Source organism: Dendrobates tinctorius, unplaced genomic scaffold (assembly GCF_039654945.1).
Source record: "Dendrobates tinctorius isolate UK_male_01 unplaced genomic scaffold, ASM3965494v1 ptg000003l, whole genome shotgun sequence".
Taxonomy (NCBI): Eukaryota; Metazoa; Chordata; class Amphibia; order Anura; family Dendrobatidae; genus Dendrobates; species Dendrobates tinctorius.
Genome location: NW_027361671.1, coordinates 93,929,703 through 93,942,067, shown reverse-complemented (window position 1 = coordinate 93,942,067; position 12,365 = coordinate 93,929,703). Strand labels below are relative to the sequence as shown.

At 41.4% G+C, this 12,365-nt stretch overlaps 1 protein-coding gene across 4 annotated transcripts in view; it reads left to right on the top strand.

Annotated features, from left to right (window-relative positions):
* The window catches only part of FBXW8 (F-box and WD repeat domain containing 8), a 235,416-nt gene that overhangs the window by 184,402 nt on the left and 38,649 nt on the right, over positions 1 to 12,365 (top strand). For 2 of the 4 annotated variants that reach the window (XM_073560929.1, XM_073560823.1), the window contains 2 exons: positions 4,296 to 4,412; positions 8,256 to 9,376. In XM_073560929.1, coding sequence (XP_073417030.1) covers positions 4,296 to 4,412; positions 8,256 to 8,400 — 262 coding nt within the window. In that variant the 3' untranslated portion in view covers positions 8,401 to 9,376. Of the gene's footprint in view, positions 1 to 1,917; positions 1,950 to 4,295; positions 4,413 to 8,255; positions 9,377 to 12,365 lie in introns of those variants that run through there. The other 2 variants (XR_012227014.1, XM_073561008.1) reach the window with 2 other exon arrangements.

Sequence of the window (12,365 nt, the reverse complement as noted above, 5' to 3'; positions counted from 1 at the left end):
ATCAATTTGCTAAATATTCTAGGAAATGGTCTACACTGTGTTCCAAATTATTAAGCAAATGATATTTTTCTCTGATTTTCCAAAATAGTCGGTACAAATGACAGTCAGTCTAATAAAGGTCATCACCTGTTAGAGTATACATCAAATTTTATTGAAGAAACCTCCCAATGATAACAGTATAATCTCCAAAATGAATAAAAACTCAAATTGCACTGTTCCAAATTATTAAGCACATTAGAATTTCTAAACATTTGATATGTTTTAAAGAACTGAAAATGCTCATTTGTGGAATTTGCAGCATTAGGAGGTCACATTCACTGAACAAAAAAGCTATTTAACTTCAAAACATTCCTAACAGGCCAAGTTACATGTTAACATAGGAACCCTTCTTTGATATCACCTTCATAATTCTTGCATCCATTGAAATTGTGAGTTTTTGGAGAGTTACTGCTTGTATTTCTTTGCATGAAGTCAGAATAGCCTCCCAGAGTTGCTGTTTTGATGTGAACTGCCTCCCACCCTCATAGATCTTTTGCTTGATGATACTCCAAAGGTTCTCCATAGGGTTGAGGTCAGGGGAAGATGGTGGCCACACCATGAGTTTATCTCCTTTTATGCCCATAGCAGCCAATGACTCAGAGGTATTCTTTGCCGCATGAGATGGGGCATTGTCATGCATGAAGATGATTTTGCTCCTGAAGGCACATTTCTGCTTTTTATACCATGGAAGACAGCTGTCAGTCAGAAACTCTATATACTTTGCAGAGGTCATTTTCACACCTTCAGGAACCTTAAAGAGCCCTACCAGCTGTTTCCCCATGATTCCAGCCCAAAACATGACTCCTCCACCTCCTTGCTGACGTCGCAGCCTTGTTGGGGCATAGTGGCCATCCACCAACCATCCACTACTCCATCCATCTGGACCATCCAGGGTTGCTCGACACTCATCAGTAAACAAGACTGTTTGAAAATTAGTCTTCATGTATGTCTGGGCCCACTGCAACCATTTCTGCTTGTGAACACTGATAAGGGGTGGCCGAATAGTAGATTTATGCACCACAGCAAGCCTTTGAAGGATCCCACACCTTGAGGCTCGAGGGACTCCAGAGGCACCAGCAGCTTTAAATATCTGTTTGCTGGTTTGTAATGGCTTTTTAGCAGCCACTCTCTTAATCCAATGAACTTGCCTGGCAGAAAACTTCCTCATTCTGCCTTTATCAGCACAAACATGTCTGTGCTCAGAATCAACCACAAATCTCTTAACAGTACGATGATCACGTTTAAGTTTTTGGGAAATATCTAATGTTTTCATCTCTTGACCAAGGCATTGCACTATTTGATGCTTTTCAGCAGCAGAGAGATCCTTTTTCTCTCCTAAATTCCTTGAAACCTGTGCCCTGCTTAATAATGTGGAACATCATTCTTAAGTAGTTTTCCTTTAATTGAGCTCATCTTGTAAACTAATTATCACAGGCGTTTGAGATTGATTTCAGTGATCCAAAGAGCCCTGATACACAATACCATCTATGAGTTTATTTGAAAAACAAAAAATTACATCTTTATGACACTTAAATCCAATTTGCATAATAATTTGGAACACAGTGTAGATGGCTGGAGTTGTTCACTTAAGTCTTCACCCAGAGTGCACCTGCCTAAGGCCCCTTGTGTATGGGTCTTTGGAACATATATATTAATATATTATATGCTTAAATACCTACCTTTGTAATAATTCACTGCATAATATGCTTCTGCATTAACTTGTTTCATTTTATGTCTTCTTTATATTTGGACTTTATTGTCCTTCCTTTTTCCTTCTTTCCCTTTACATTTTTCCCTCCCCCCCCCCTTTTTTTTCCCATCTTTCCTCCCCCATCCTCCCCATTTATTGAAACTCAAATAAAACATTTGGAAAACAAGATGATCGAGGAGCCGGAGCAGTGCTGGAAACGGTGAAAGAAAGTGACTTGTATTTTACTATATTTTACTACACACACCGAACATACATCACTTGTACCTACCTGGGGGTGAAATAAAAAATATCCCTGGAGTGGTACTTTATACCTCTCCAGATCCATTATAGAGTATGTGAACAGGACGTTGCATTTTTTGTTACACATCCTATCACTGCGTTCTCCTGTTTGGAGTTAGAAATCAGAATATCAAACCCCCTAAAAACGCAGATGTCACACTGTGCGGTGAATTAAAGGGAACCCGTCACAGGAGAAATCTCTATTATTCTGCAGATATGGGGCTAATCTGTAGGCTAATAGAGTTCGAAACATACCCCGGCACCAATACTTAGAGCCCCGCTGCTGGGAGAAAATGAACTTTATTACCCCCAGCAGTGTTCTAGCTTCAGTCACAGGGGCAACGCCGATGCGGGTTCAGTCACTGCTCAGTGTATAGAGACTGGTGACTGTAACCGCACCTCCGGCACTGACTGACAGCTGGCTGTCCTGATGAGCTGCTGTCAGTCAGTGCCGGGAGCACGGTTACAGTCAGCACTCTCTATACACAGACCGGTGACTGAACCCGCTCCGGCGCTGCCCCCGTGACTGAAAGAGCATGCCTGTTGGGAGGAATGGCGTTCATTTCCTCCTGGCAGCAGGGCTTTATGTGCCGGGCAGGTTAATAATGCTATTTACTTGCAGATTATCCTCATATCTGCATTTTTTCAGTGACAGGTTTCCTTTAAAGCAGACTGCGCCCCCTGCTTAAGACCACTTGATTCCAGGGAGAACACATCAACAGCAATATTACAGTAACCTGTAGTTCATATAGTCCTAATAGATTCCCAAGAGTTTTACAAATAAAGGAGCAGTCAAATTGAGAAGTAATAAGAATAGGGGAACATCACTACCAAGATGAGAGGAGAGCAGACGCACGATCTATAGTAACAGTAACGAAAGGGGGTGAAAAACGCCCCGAATGGTAAAGCAGTTTATAATTGGAGGAGGTCATGGACAGGTCTGGTCCCATGGTCCTCGACAGTGGCCATATTGAGAACTGGAGCTGTGTAGTCTATGATGAAGGCTGCACTGTCAAGTGGAGGAGGAGAACCTGTAATACTTATATTACTAGTAGTAAGTGCCAAAAAATAATCATGTCACAATAAAGTGGACAAATCGCTTAAGCCCAGAGTATCCAGCAGAAGGAAACCTTTTCGGATAACCACTGGCTAGAGACACATTTGGCATACACATGGAATTGATTTGACTGTTTGAGAATCACTTATTGAAACGAGAAAAACAGTACTGGATTTACATATAAGGAGACTATTAAAGATTTTTCTTCTGCTAAATGTAGAGATTCCATTGTCTGCAGGGCAATAGCTTAAAGGGGATCTGTCACAATACCAACTGCATCCATTATTAAAATGATCTCTTGGACCTGAGGAGACTGGTGAACTTACTTTGAAAATCCATGTCAGAATGGTTATATAATAGTGATCTTAATATAAGCATTTTATGAGTCTAAACGGAAGAATAAGAGATCTATACAATAATTTGTCACTTATATTGTGAAATCTGCTGACTTCCCTCGACTCATCTAGTTACCGCCATACAGCGCTGGACTGCAGGTCCTTTGACATCAGCCGAAAAGAGTTCATCTTGTGAATGCTCACTTCTAGTTACATCATAACCTTAGTTGTTACCCTTAGTCAGGCCCCAGTTATGCAGCCATAGTGCAGACACATCGTAGCATCCATATTACTACCACAATTCTGGGCTTGACTGCCTGTATACCACCCTAGAGACAAATACGTTTTTCGGTAGGATCTTCAGGGTCCTGATATACCTGATATATTAGTCAGTAATTAGAGATTGGTGTCACTTTGCCTCTATCAAATTTCTTGTTCCCCTATTCTCATATCTGCACAGTGCAAAGGGGTAAACGGCCTGACCACCATGGTCTTTTCATTGCACTTTTACTATCAGCTAAAGACAGACTCGTTAGAAACTTTAAAATTGTCATATAAATGAGAACATGGAGCGGACAAGTAGGCTCACTGGTATAATAACCATGTTTCCATAAAACATAGGTGGAAAACATATAATCGTTCAGGTGTTCGTCCGCTGCATTCTACATTTGTGACACTAGATGGTGCCATATGACTGTAGTTTGTGCATGTCACATAATCCGTGAGAGGATCTGGTAAAACGTGTTAATACAATCACATTTCACAACAGATCGTTGTATTTCAGGCTGTGGAACGCTTTTTCTTCATTGGTGTTAGTCTCTATTGGGTTGGGGCAGTTATTATACCTGTTATGTTCTCATTTTTCCTCTTATAGACACCCAGTCCGCTACATCTGGTTTAACTCCCAAAGTCTGATTACGGCAAACATCCCTGACGAGAAGCATCCGCGTGGTGCAAGCATCATGGATGATGACCTTACTGCTCACAGAAGGTAGCCAGTCTAATCTCTTATCTTTGCATCATTTTTGAGTAGTCATGTAGGAACACTGTATGATGCCTACAGCGTAGAAATATTATTATTATGCATTTATATAGCGCCACTTATCCCATGGCGCTTTATATGTGAAAAGGGGAAATATAGACAAGTATAATAAACATGTGTGAGACATGGGACACACAAATACATAAGGAGAGGGGACCTTGTCCGCGAGGGCTCACTGTCTACAGGGATGGGTGAGGATACAGTAGGAGAGGGTAGAGCAGGTCGTGCGGTGGTTCAGTAGACCGAGGATCATTGCAGGCTGTAGGCTTGTCGGAACAGGTGGGTCTTCAGGTTCTTCTTGAAGGTTTCCGTTGATGGTGAGAGTCTGATGTGTTGCGGCAGAGTGTTCCAGAGTATGGGGGAAGCATGGGAGAAGTCTTGTATGCGGTTGTGGGAAGAAGAGATAAGGGGGGAGTAGAGGAGATCTTGAGATGATAGAAGGTTGCGTGTGGGTAGGTACCTAGAGATCATGTCACAGATGTATGGAGGAGACAGGTTGTGGATGGCTTTGTATGTCATGGTTAGGGTTTTGAATTGGAGCCTCTGGGCAATAGCAAGCCAGTAAAGGGCCTGGCATAGGGGGGAGGCTGGGGAATAGCAGGGAGACAGGTGGATTAGTCGGGCAGCAGAGTGTAGGATGGACTGGAGTGGAGCCAGAGTGCTAGAGGGGAGGTCAGAGAGTAGGAGGTTGCAGTAGTCAAGACGGGAGATAAGAGCATGCACTAGTGTTTTTGTGGTTGACGAATGAGCGGATCCGGGAAATATTTTTGAGTTTGAGGCGTTAGGAGGAGGCGAGGGCTTGGATATGTGGTTTGAAAGAGAGCGCAGAGTCGAGAATCACCCCAAGGCACCGAGCGTGGTTTGAAAGCGAGCTGCCATTGACATTGATGGATAGGTCTGGTGGAGGGGTAGAGTGAGATGGGGCAAAGATGATGAATTCTGTTTTGTCCATGTTCAGCTTGAGAAAGCGAGCAGAGAAGAAGGCTCAGATAGCAGACAGACATTGTGGGATTTTGGTCAGTAAGGAGGTGAGGTCGCATCCAGATAGGTAGAGCTGCGTGTCGTCGGCATAGAGGTGATACTGCAAACTGTGGGATTTTATGAGCTTCCCAAGCCGAAGGTGTAGATGGAGAAATACAGTTGTTTTAATGACAGATTGTAGAATGCAGTTCGTAATGCTATTGGCCTTTTAAATTGCTGTTATTTGGATTTAAAAATAATCTGTCACCAGGTTTTTGCTATGGAATCTGAAAGCAGTGCATATAGGGGCAGAGACTCCTATTCCAGTGATGTGTCACTTACTGGACTGCTTGGTGCAGGTTTGATAAATCCCCAGCTTTCTCTGCTGCAGATCCAGCAGTTCTCTAAATGCTGAGCTGTGTATAGTCCCGCTCACACCACTGATTGACAGCTTTCTGTTTACACTGTACATAGGCAGAAAGCTGCCAATCAGAGGTGTGGGGCAAGGTTATACAGAGCTAATGAATATGTAGGACAATATGGCGGCAGGTTGCGAGTCCTTTAGTGTTGATCAGGCACTGAAATGCTCAAGTTCTCGCTCAGATAATTCACTTACGAGGATCCGAGCACCACGTGATACTCTGCACTGCTTACTACTCGATCGAGCATCAAGCAGGGATGAGCACGCTCTCCCATCACTAATAATCTCCTTTTGATAAAATGGCCACTCTTATCAAAACTACAGCAAGCAGCCCAGTAAGTGACAAATTGTTGGAGTCAGCGTCCCTGTCTCTACATTATTGTGCTCTCTGATTAGGTGGCAAAAACCTGCTGACAGATTTCATTTAACTAACCAATTCGTACAACAAACTCGCATAAAAATATTTTTCTAAATCATTATTTCCACATAATTGACTTTTTAGATGTACATATCTACGGGTTGACACCTGTTTCAGTATTTCCTATGGAAATGTACAGCGTTTTTGCACAGGTGGCACTAGAGTTCTAGCCTCTTCCTCTCTCTGAAGAGACAATTTGCAGCATTTTTGCATAAAAGCTTAACATCAAAACACACGATTTTTAGGTACAGTTGTGGCCAAAAGTATTGACACCCCTGCAATTCTGTCAGATAATACTCAGTTTCTTCCTGAATATGACTGCAAACACAAATTCTTTGGTATTATTATCTTCATTTAACTTGTCTTAAATGAAAAAACACAAAAGAGAATGAAGCAAAACATTGATTATTTCACACAATACTCCAAAAATGGGCCAGACAAAAGTATTGGCACCCTCAGCCTAATACTTGGTTGCACAACCTTTAGCCAAAATAACTGCGACCAACCGCTTCCGGTAACCATCAATGAGTTTCTTACAATGCTCTGCTGGAATTTTAGACCATTCTTCTTTGGCAAACTGCTCCAGGTCCCTGATATTTGAAGGGTGCCTTCTCCAAACTGCCATTTTTAGATCTCTCCACAGGTGTTCTATGGGATTCAGGTCTGGACTCATTGCTGGCCACCTTAGAAGTCTCCAGTGCTTTCTCTTAAACCATTTTCTAGTGCTTTTTGAAGTGTGCTTTGGGTCATTGTCCTGCTGTAAGACCCATGACCTCTGAGGGAGACCCAGCTTTCTCACACTGGGCCCTACATTATGCTGCAAAATTTGTTGGTAGTCTTCAGACTTCATTTGCCATGCACACGGTCAAGCAGTCCAGTGCCAGAGGCAGCAAAGCAACCCCAAAACATCAGGGAACTTCTGCCATGTTTGACTGTAGGGACTGTGTTCTTTTTTTTACTGCCTCTTTTTTTCTTCTGTAAACTCTATGTTGATGCCTTTGCCCAAAAAGCTCTACTTTTGTCTCATCTGACCAGAGAACATTCTTCCAAAACGTTTTAGGCTTTTTCAGATAAGTTTTGGCAAACTCCAGCCTTGCTTTTTTTATGTCTCGGGGTAAGAAGTGGGGTCTTCCTGGGTATCCTACCATACAGTCCCTTTTCATTCAGATGACGACGGATAGTACGGGTTGACACTGTTGTACCCTCGGACTGCAGGGCAGCTTGAACTTGTTTGGATGTTAGTGGAGGTTCTTTATCCAACATCCACACAATCTTGCATTGAAATCTCTTGTCAATTTTTCTTTTCCGTCCACATCTAGGGAGGTTAGCCACAGTGCCATGGGCTTTAAACTTCCTGATGACACTGTGCACGGTAGACACAGGAACATTCTGGTCTTTGGAGATGGACTTGTAGCCTTGAGATTGCTCATGCTTCCTCACAATTTGGTTTCTCAAGTCCTCAGACAGTTCTTTGGTCTTCTTTCTTTTCTCCATGCTCAATGTGGTACACACAAGGACACAGGACAGAGGTTGAGTCAACTTTAATCCATGTCAGCTGGCTGCAAGTGTGATTTAGTTATTGCCAACACCTGTTAGGTGCCACAGGTAAGTTACAGGTGCTGTTAATTACACAATTTAGAGAAGCATCACATGATTTTTCGAACAGTGCCAATACTTTTGTCCACCCTCTTTTTTATGTTTGGTGTGGAATTATATCCAATTTGGCTTTAGGACAATTCTTTTTGTGTTTTTTCATTTAAGACAAATTAAATGAAGATAATAATACCAAAGAATTTGTGTTTGCAATAATTTTCAGGAAGAAACTGAGTATTATCTGACAGAATTGCAGGGGTGTCAATACTTTTGGCCACAACTGTATATGTGTAAGAACAGATCGCACCACTAGATGGCAGTCTTTCTGACTATTCATATAGAGACTGCATCATCATCCTGCCAGGCCGCTGTGAAAGCCATGCTTTTCTCATCATTGTAGACATCGAGGCGCCATCAGTCTATACGAATTCTCGGTGGATCAGACGTGTGCAGAAAGCATTCTTCCGATTTGTCGTTCCTCCTACAGTGAAGTGACTGGATACAATTACAACATTGGCCTGGCTGTGCCCTATGACCATGTGTGACACCAGCCATCTCTCCAAGGCTGATAAGGACTCTTACTGATCTATCTCAGGGAGGATGCTGCAGATGACTCTGGTACATGCCCAGGATGGCAGTTTTGTAACTGTAATCCTTTTATTTTTTAGTCTTGTTTTATTGTATATATTAATTTTATAGTAAAAGCATAACATGTAATAGTAAAACATAAAAAAAGGTAAATGTCTGAATGTGAAGAAAGAGAAAAAGTTCCCGATTTATGTGCTGTAGAATATTCACCATTGTACATTAATCTTTACACCCACTGTCCATTTTGTATATGATGATGTTTCTTGGTTATGAAAAACATTACATCTAATGCTACTTTACCTGACATTATTTTGATAACGGGTTTTATATCTGTAAAAGGTTGTAAACTGACTTCTGTGTAAATATTAGAATCATTGTACAGCAATTTAGGCTCCATTATGTGAATATTATTTACCTTCTCGCTTGCTCTGGGGCTGCCATGGTAACGTCAAGATTTTTCTGCATTGATCTTCAGTCATGTGACCAACACTTACAGGAGCACGTTGTCCAAACATAGTAGACAATACCATGGCAACCCCAGAGCAAGCAGTAATGTCCACAACAATTCCACATCCGCAGCAGCGAGGAGGTTGGAGGTATACTGTAGTCTCACACATCAGTCAGTGGGAGACGCTCAGCTCCTAAATATAATAAAGCAGTTCTATAGTGCTTTTTGGATCTCTTTATCCATCGCCCAAAATGATTTGCAGCATTAATGTGCTATGGAGCATTGTGATAAATTTCACCATTGTTATAATGGATTAGATCTGTTTTTTTCTTCTTTTATTTTGTTTGATTTGTTTTAGTAAATGACACCTGATCTGCAATTTCAGACATGGCCTATTGACAAAACGCTGCTGTTTCTGGAGGGGGAAAAAAAAATCTAATTTGTCTAATCATGAAATAAAACAATGGAGCACCTTTGTAAAACTATCTTGTTAAAGAGCGTTTATTACCAGATTTTTGCTATCTAATTTAAAAGCAGCAAAATATGGGGCAGAGGCCCTGATTCCAGCAATGTATCACACGCTGAGCTACTTGCTGCCGTTTTGATAAAATCACAGTTTTCTCTACAGTTCTGTGCATTAGCAGAAATCTGGCAATTAGTGATTGGGACGGGGTTATACAGAGATCATAAATATGGAGGACTACATGGCAGCGGGACTACTAGTCCTCTAGTGATAATCTCCTGCTGATAAAACAGTGATTTTATGAAAACTACAGCAAGCAGCCCAGTAAACAATGCTTACACAGCAGGAATCAGTGTTTCTGCCCCTACATCTTATACTTACTTACCTACCACCATCTTCACCTTTTACCAGTGCCTCTCAGATCCCACTGAGCCATCTTGTGACCACAGCTTCGGACTGACCGGAAGTCAGAACTAACGATCACAAGCTCTCAGTGTAAGTTCATGAGACCCAGAACGCGGTCTCATAGACTTGTATTGAGAAGTGACCTCTGTCTTGTCCAACAAACACTGGAGCGGTCCAGCAGGTCACAACCTGCTGAAGACCGACCGTAGTAACACTGATAAAAGGCAGCGGGGAAGTATAAGACATGGGGCTGGAACCGTACATTAGTACCGCCACCCTGGCACTGCAGTAAAAAAAAAATAACACTGGCGTGGTGCTTTTAACAGGTAGTAAAGCAGATTACAGTTGAAAAAAATCACCATCTCCAGCAACATGTTTCTGACACACTATGGCCATGTTCACACAGCAGTATTTAGGTGAGTATTTTACCTCAGTATTTGTAAGCCAAAACCAGGAGTGGGCGATAAATACAGAAGTGATGATGGGTACTATTTTACCTCAGTATTTGGTGAGTTTTTTACCTCAGTATTTGTAAGCCAAAACCAGGAGTGGGCGATAAATACAGAAGTGATGACGGATACTATTTTACCTCAGGATTTGGTCAGTTTTTACCTCAGTATTTGTAAGCCAAAACCAGGAGTGGGTGATAAATACAGAAGTGATGATGGGTACTATTTTACCTCAGGATTTGGTCAGTTTTTACCTCAGTATTTGTAAGCCAAAACCAGGAGTGGGCGATAAATACAGAAGTGATGACGGATACTATTTTACCTCAGTATTTGTAAGCCAAAACCAGGAGTGGGCGATAAATACAGAAGTGATGACGGGTACTATTTTACCTCAGGATTTGGTCAGTTTTTACCTCAGTATTTGTAAGCCAAAACCAGGAGTGGGCGATAAATACAGAAGTGATGACGGATACTATTTTACCTCAGTATTTGTAAGCCAAAACCAGGAGTGGGCGATAAATACAGAAGTGATGACGGGTACTATTTTACCTCAGGATTTGGTCAGTTTTTACCTCAGTATTTGTAAGCCAAAACCAGGAGTGGGCGATAAATGCAGAAGTGGTGACATGTTTCTATTCTACTTTTCCACTGATTGTTCCACTCCTGGTTTTGGCTACAAATACTGATGTGTGACTGTGGCCTTTAGTTATAGTGTGGCGTCTGTGGCACCGACTCTTATACGACACCTTACTAAAGCAGGCTCAATTAAAGAGGTTATAATAAATATATTCTCCAATAATACATATTTAAATGTCATGCATCAGTATGCTCAATATACCCATGGAAGTAAACGTGGTACCGACTTGATAATTCTGAAAAAAGAAAGAACAAAAGTCGAAAACTATTAAAATATATATAAATTTTATTAAATGCAAAAAGGACACATAAGAGAACAAGACACATTAAAAATAGTCACATAGTAGATTAAATTGATGGGGAAAACAAAGTAATCATTACCCAGAGATCAAAGGAACCGGGTTCTTTCATCATTTTGGTAGTTTTCGACTTTTGTTCTTTCTGTTTTCAATTAAAGAGTGTGTCTGCATTTAAAAACTTTATTAAAGGGCCCAATATGGTGGCCACAGCCCTGTCTAAGCTGGAAGAGCTTGAGGTAGGTGAGTTTGTTGTTTTGCTTTTTTGTTTTTTTAACTTTTCTGTCACCCTGGGCCCATTAATAAAGTCTTTAAAAATGTCACTGACTTTAAGTCAGCATTTTAAATTTGAAAATAATTTTGTAATATATAACGTTTATGCTGAAGAATCCTTAGTTGTATTTACACCCCGACATAGCTCTGTTATATGCCGCAGCGCTTTTCATCCATCATTGCTGTCCCCATTGGGGCTCACAATCTAAATGCCCTATCAGCATGTCTTTGTATTGTGATTTGGGCTCTATTGGCTGTATTATGGGATTGGAGCAGGGTGGTTAGCTGTTGCTCCCCAAGTGCGTCAGTGGCACCCATTACCCTCTCACCAGTTGTCCTTTCTTGGACCACTTTTAGTAGATACTACCCACTATATACTGGGAACACTTTACAACTGCGGTCTGTAGATGTTCTGACCCTGTCATCTTGTCATCACAATTTAGCCTTTGTCAAAGTCACTAAGAACCTTACACTTGTCCACTTTTCCTGCTTCCAACACATTAATTTTAAGAACTGTCTGTCCATTTGCTGTCTAATCTATGGAACCCCTGGACAGGTGCCATTTTCATAATACCAATTGAGATGTAGATGTTGAAGAAGTTGGTGATTTTGGGGTTTAGGTGTCGTTCACACAAGCGGTAGTTATTAATATTATAGCTGTATATATAGTCTGTATTGCTGAGTCTACATTTAAGGAGCATTCCCACGAGTATGGCTATTGCTAGGATTTGAGTGCTAGAGTGGTGCTGAAGCTCCTTTTGGAGTTTTTCGCTACACTGAGGTCCCAATTGATTTCAAACTCCTTCAAATTTTGTCACATTTTTGTGCAACTCCTAATTGTACAAACATTTTGTGACCTTTTTGGCATTTTTATGCCAACTCCGGCTAGCTTTGCCATCTTTTCAAAAAGTGGACGAAGCTTACTGAAGGGGGAACATGGACAAAAAAAATC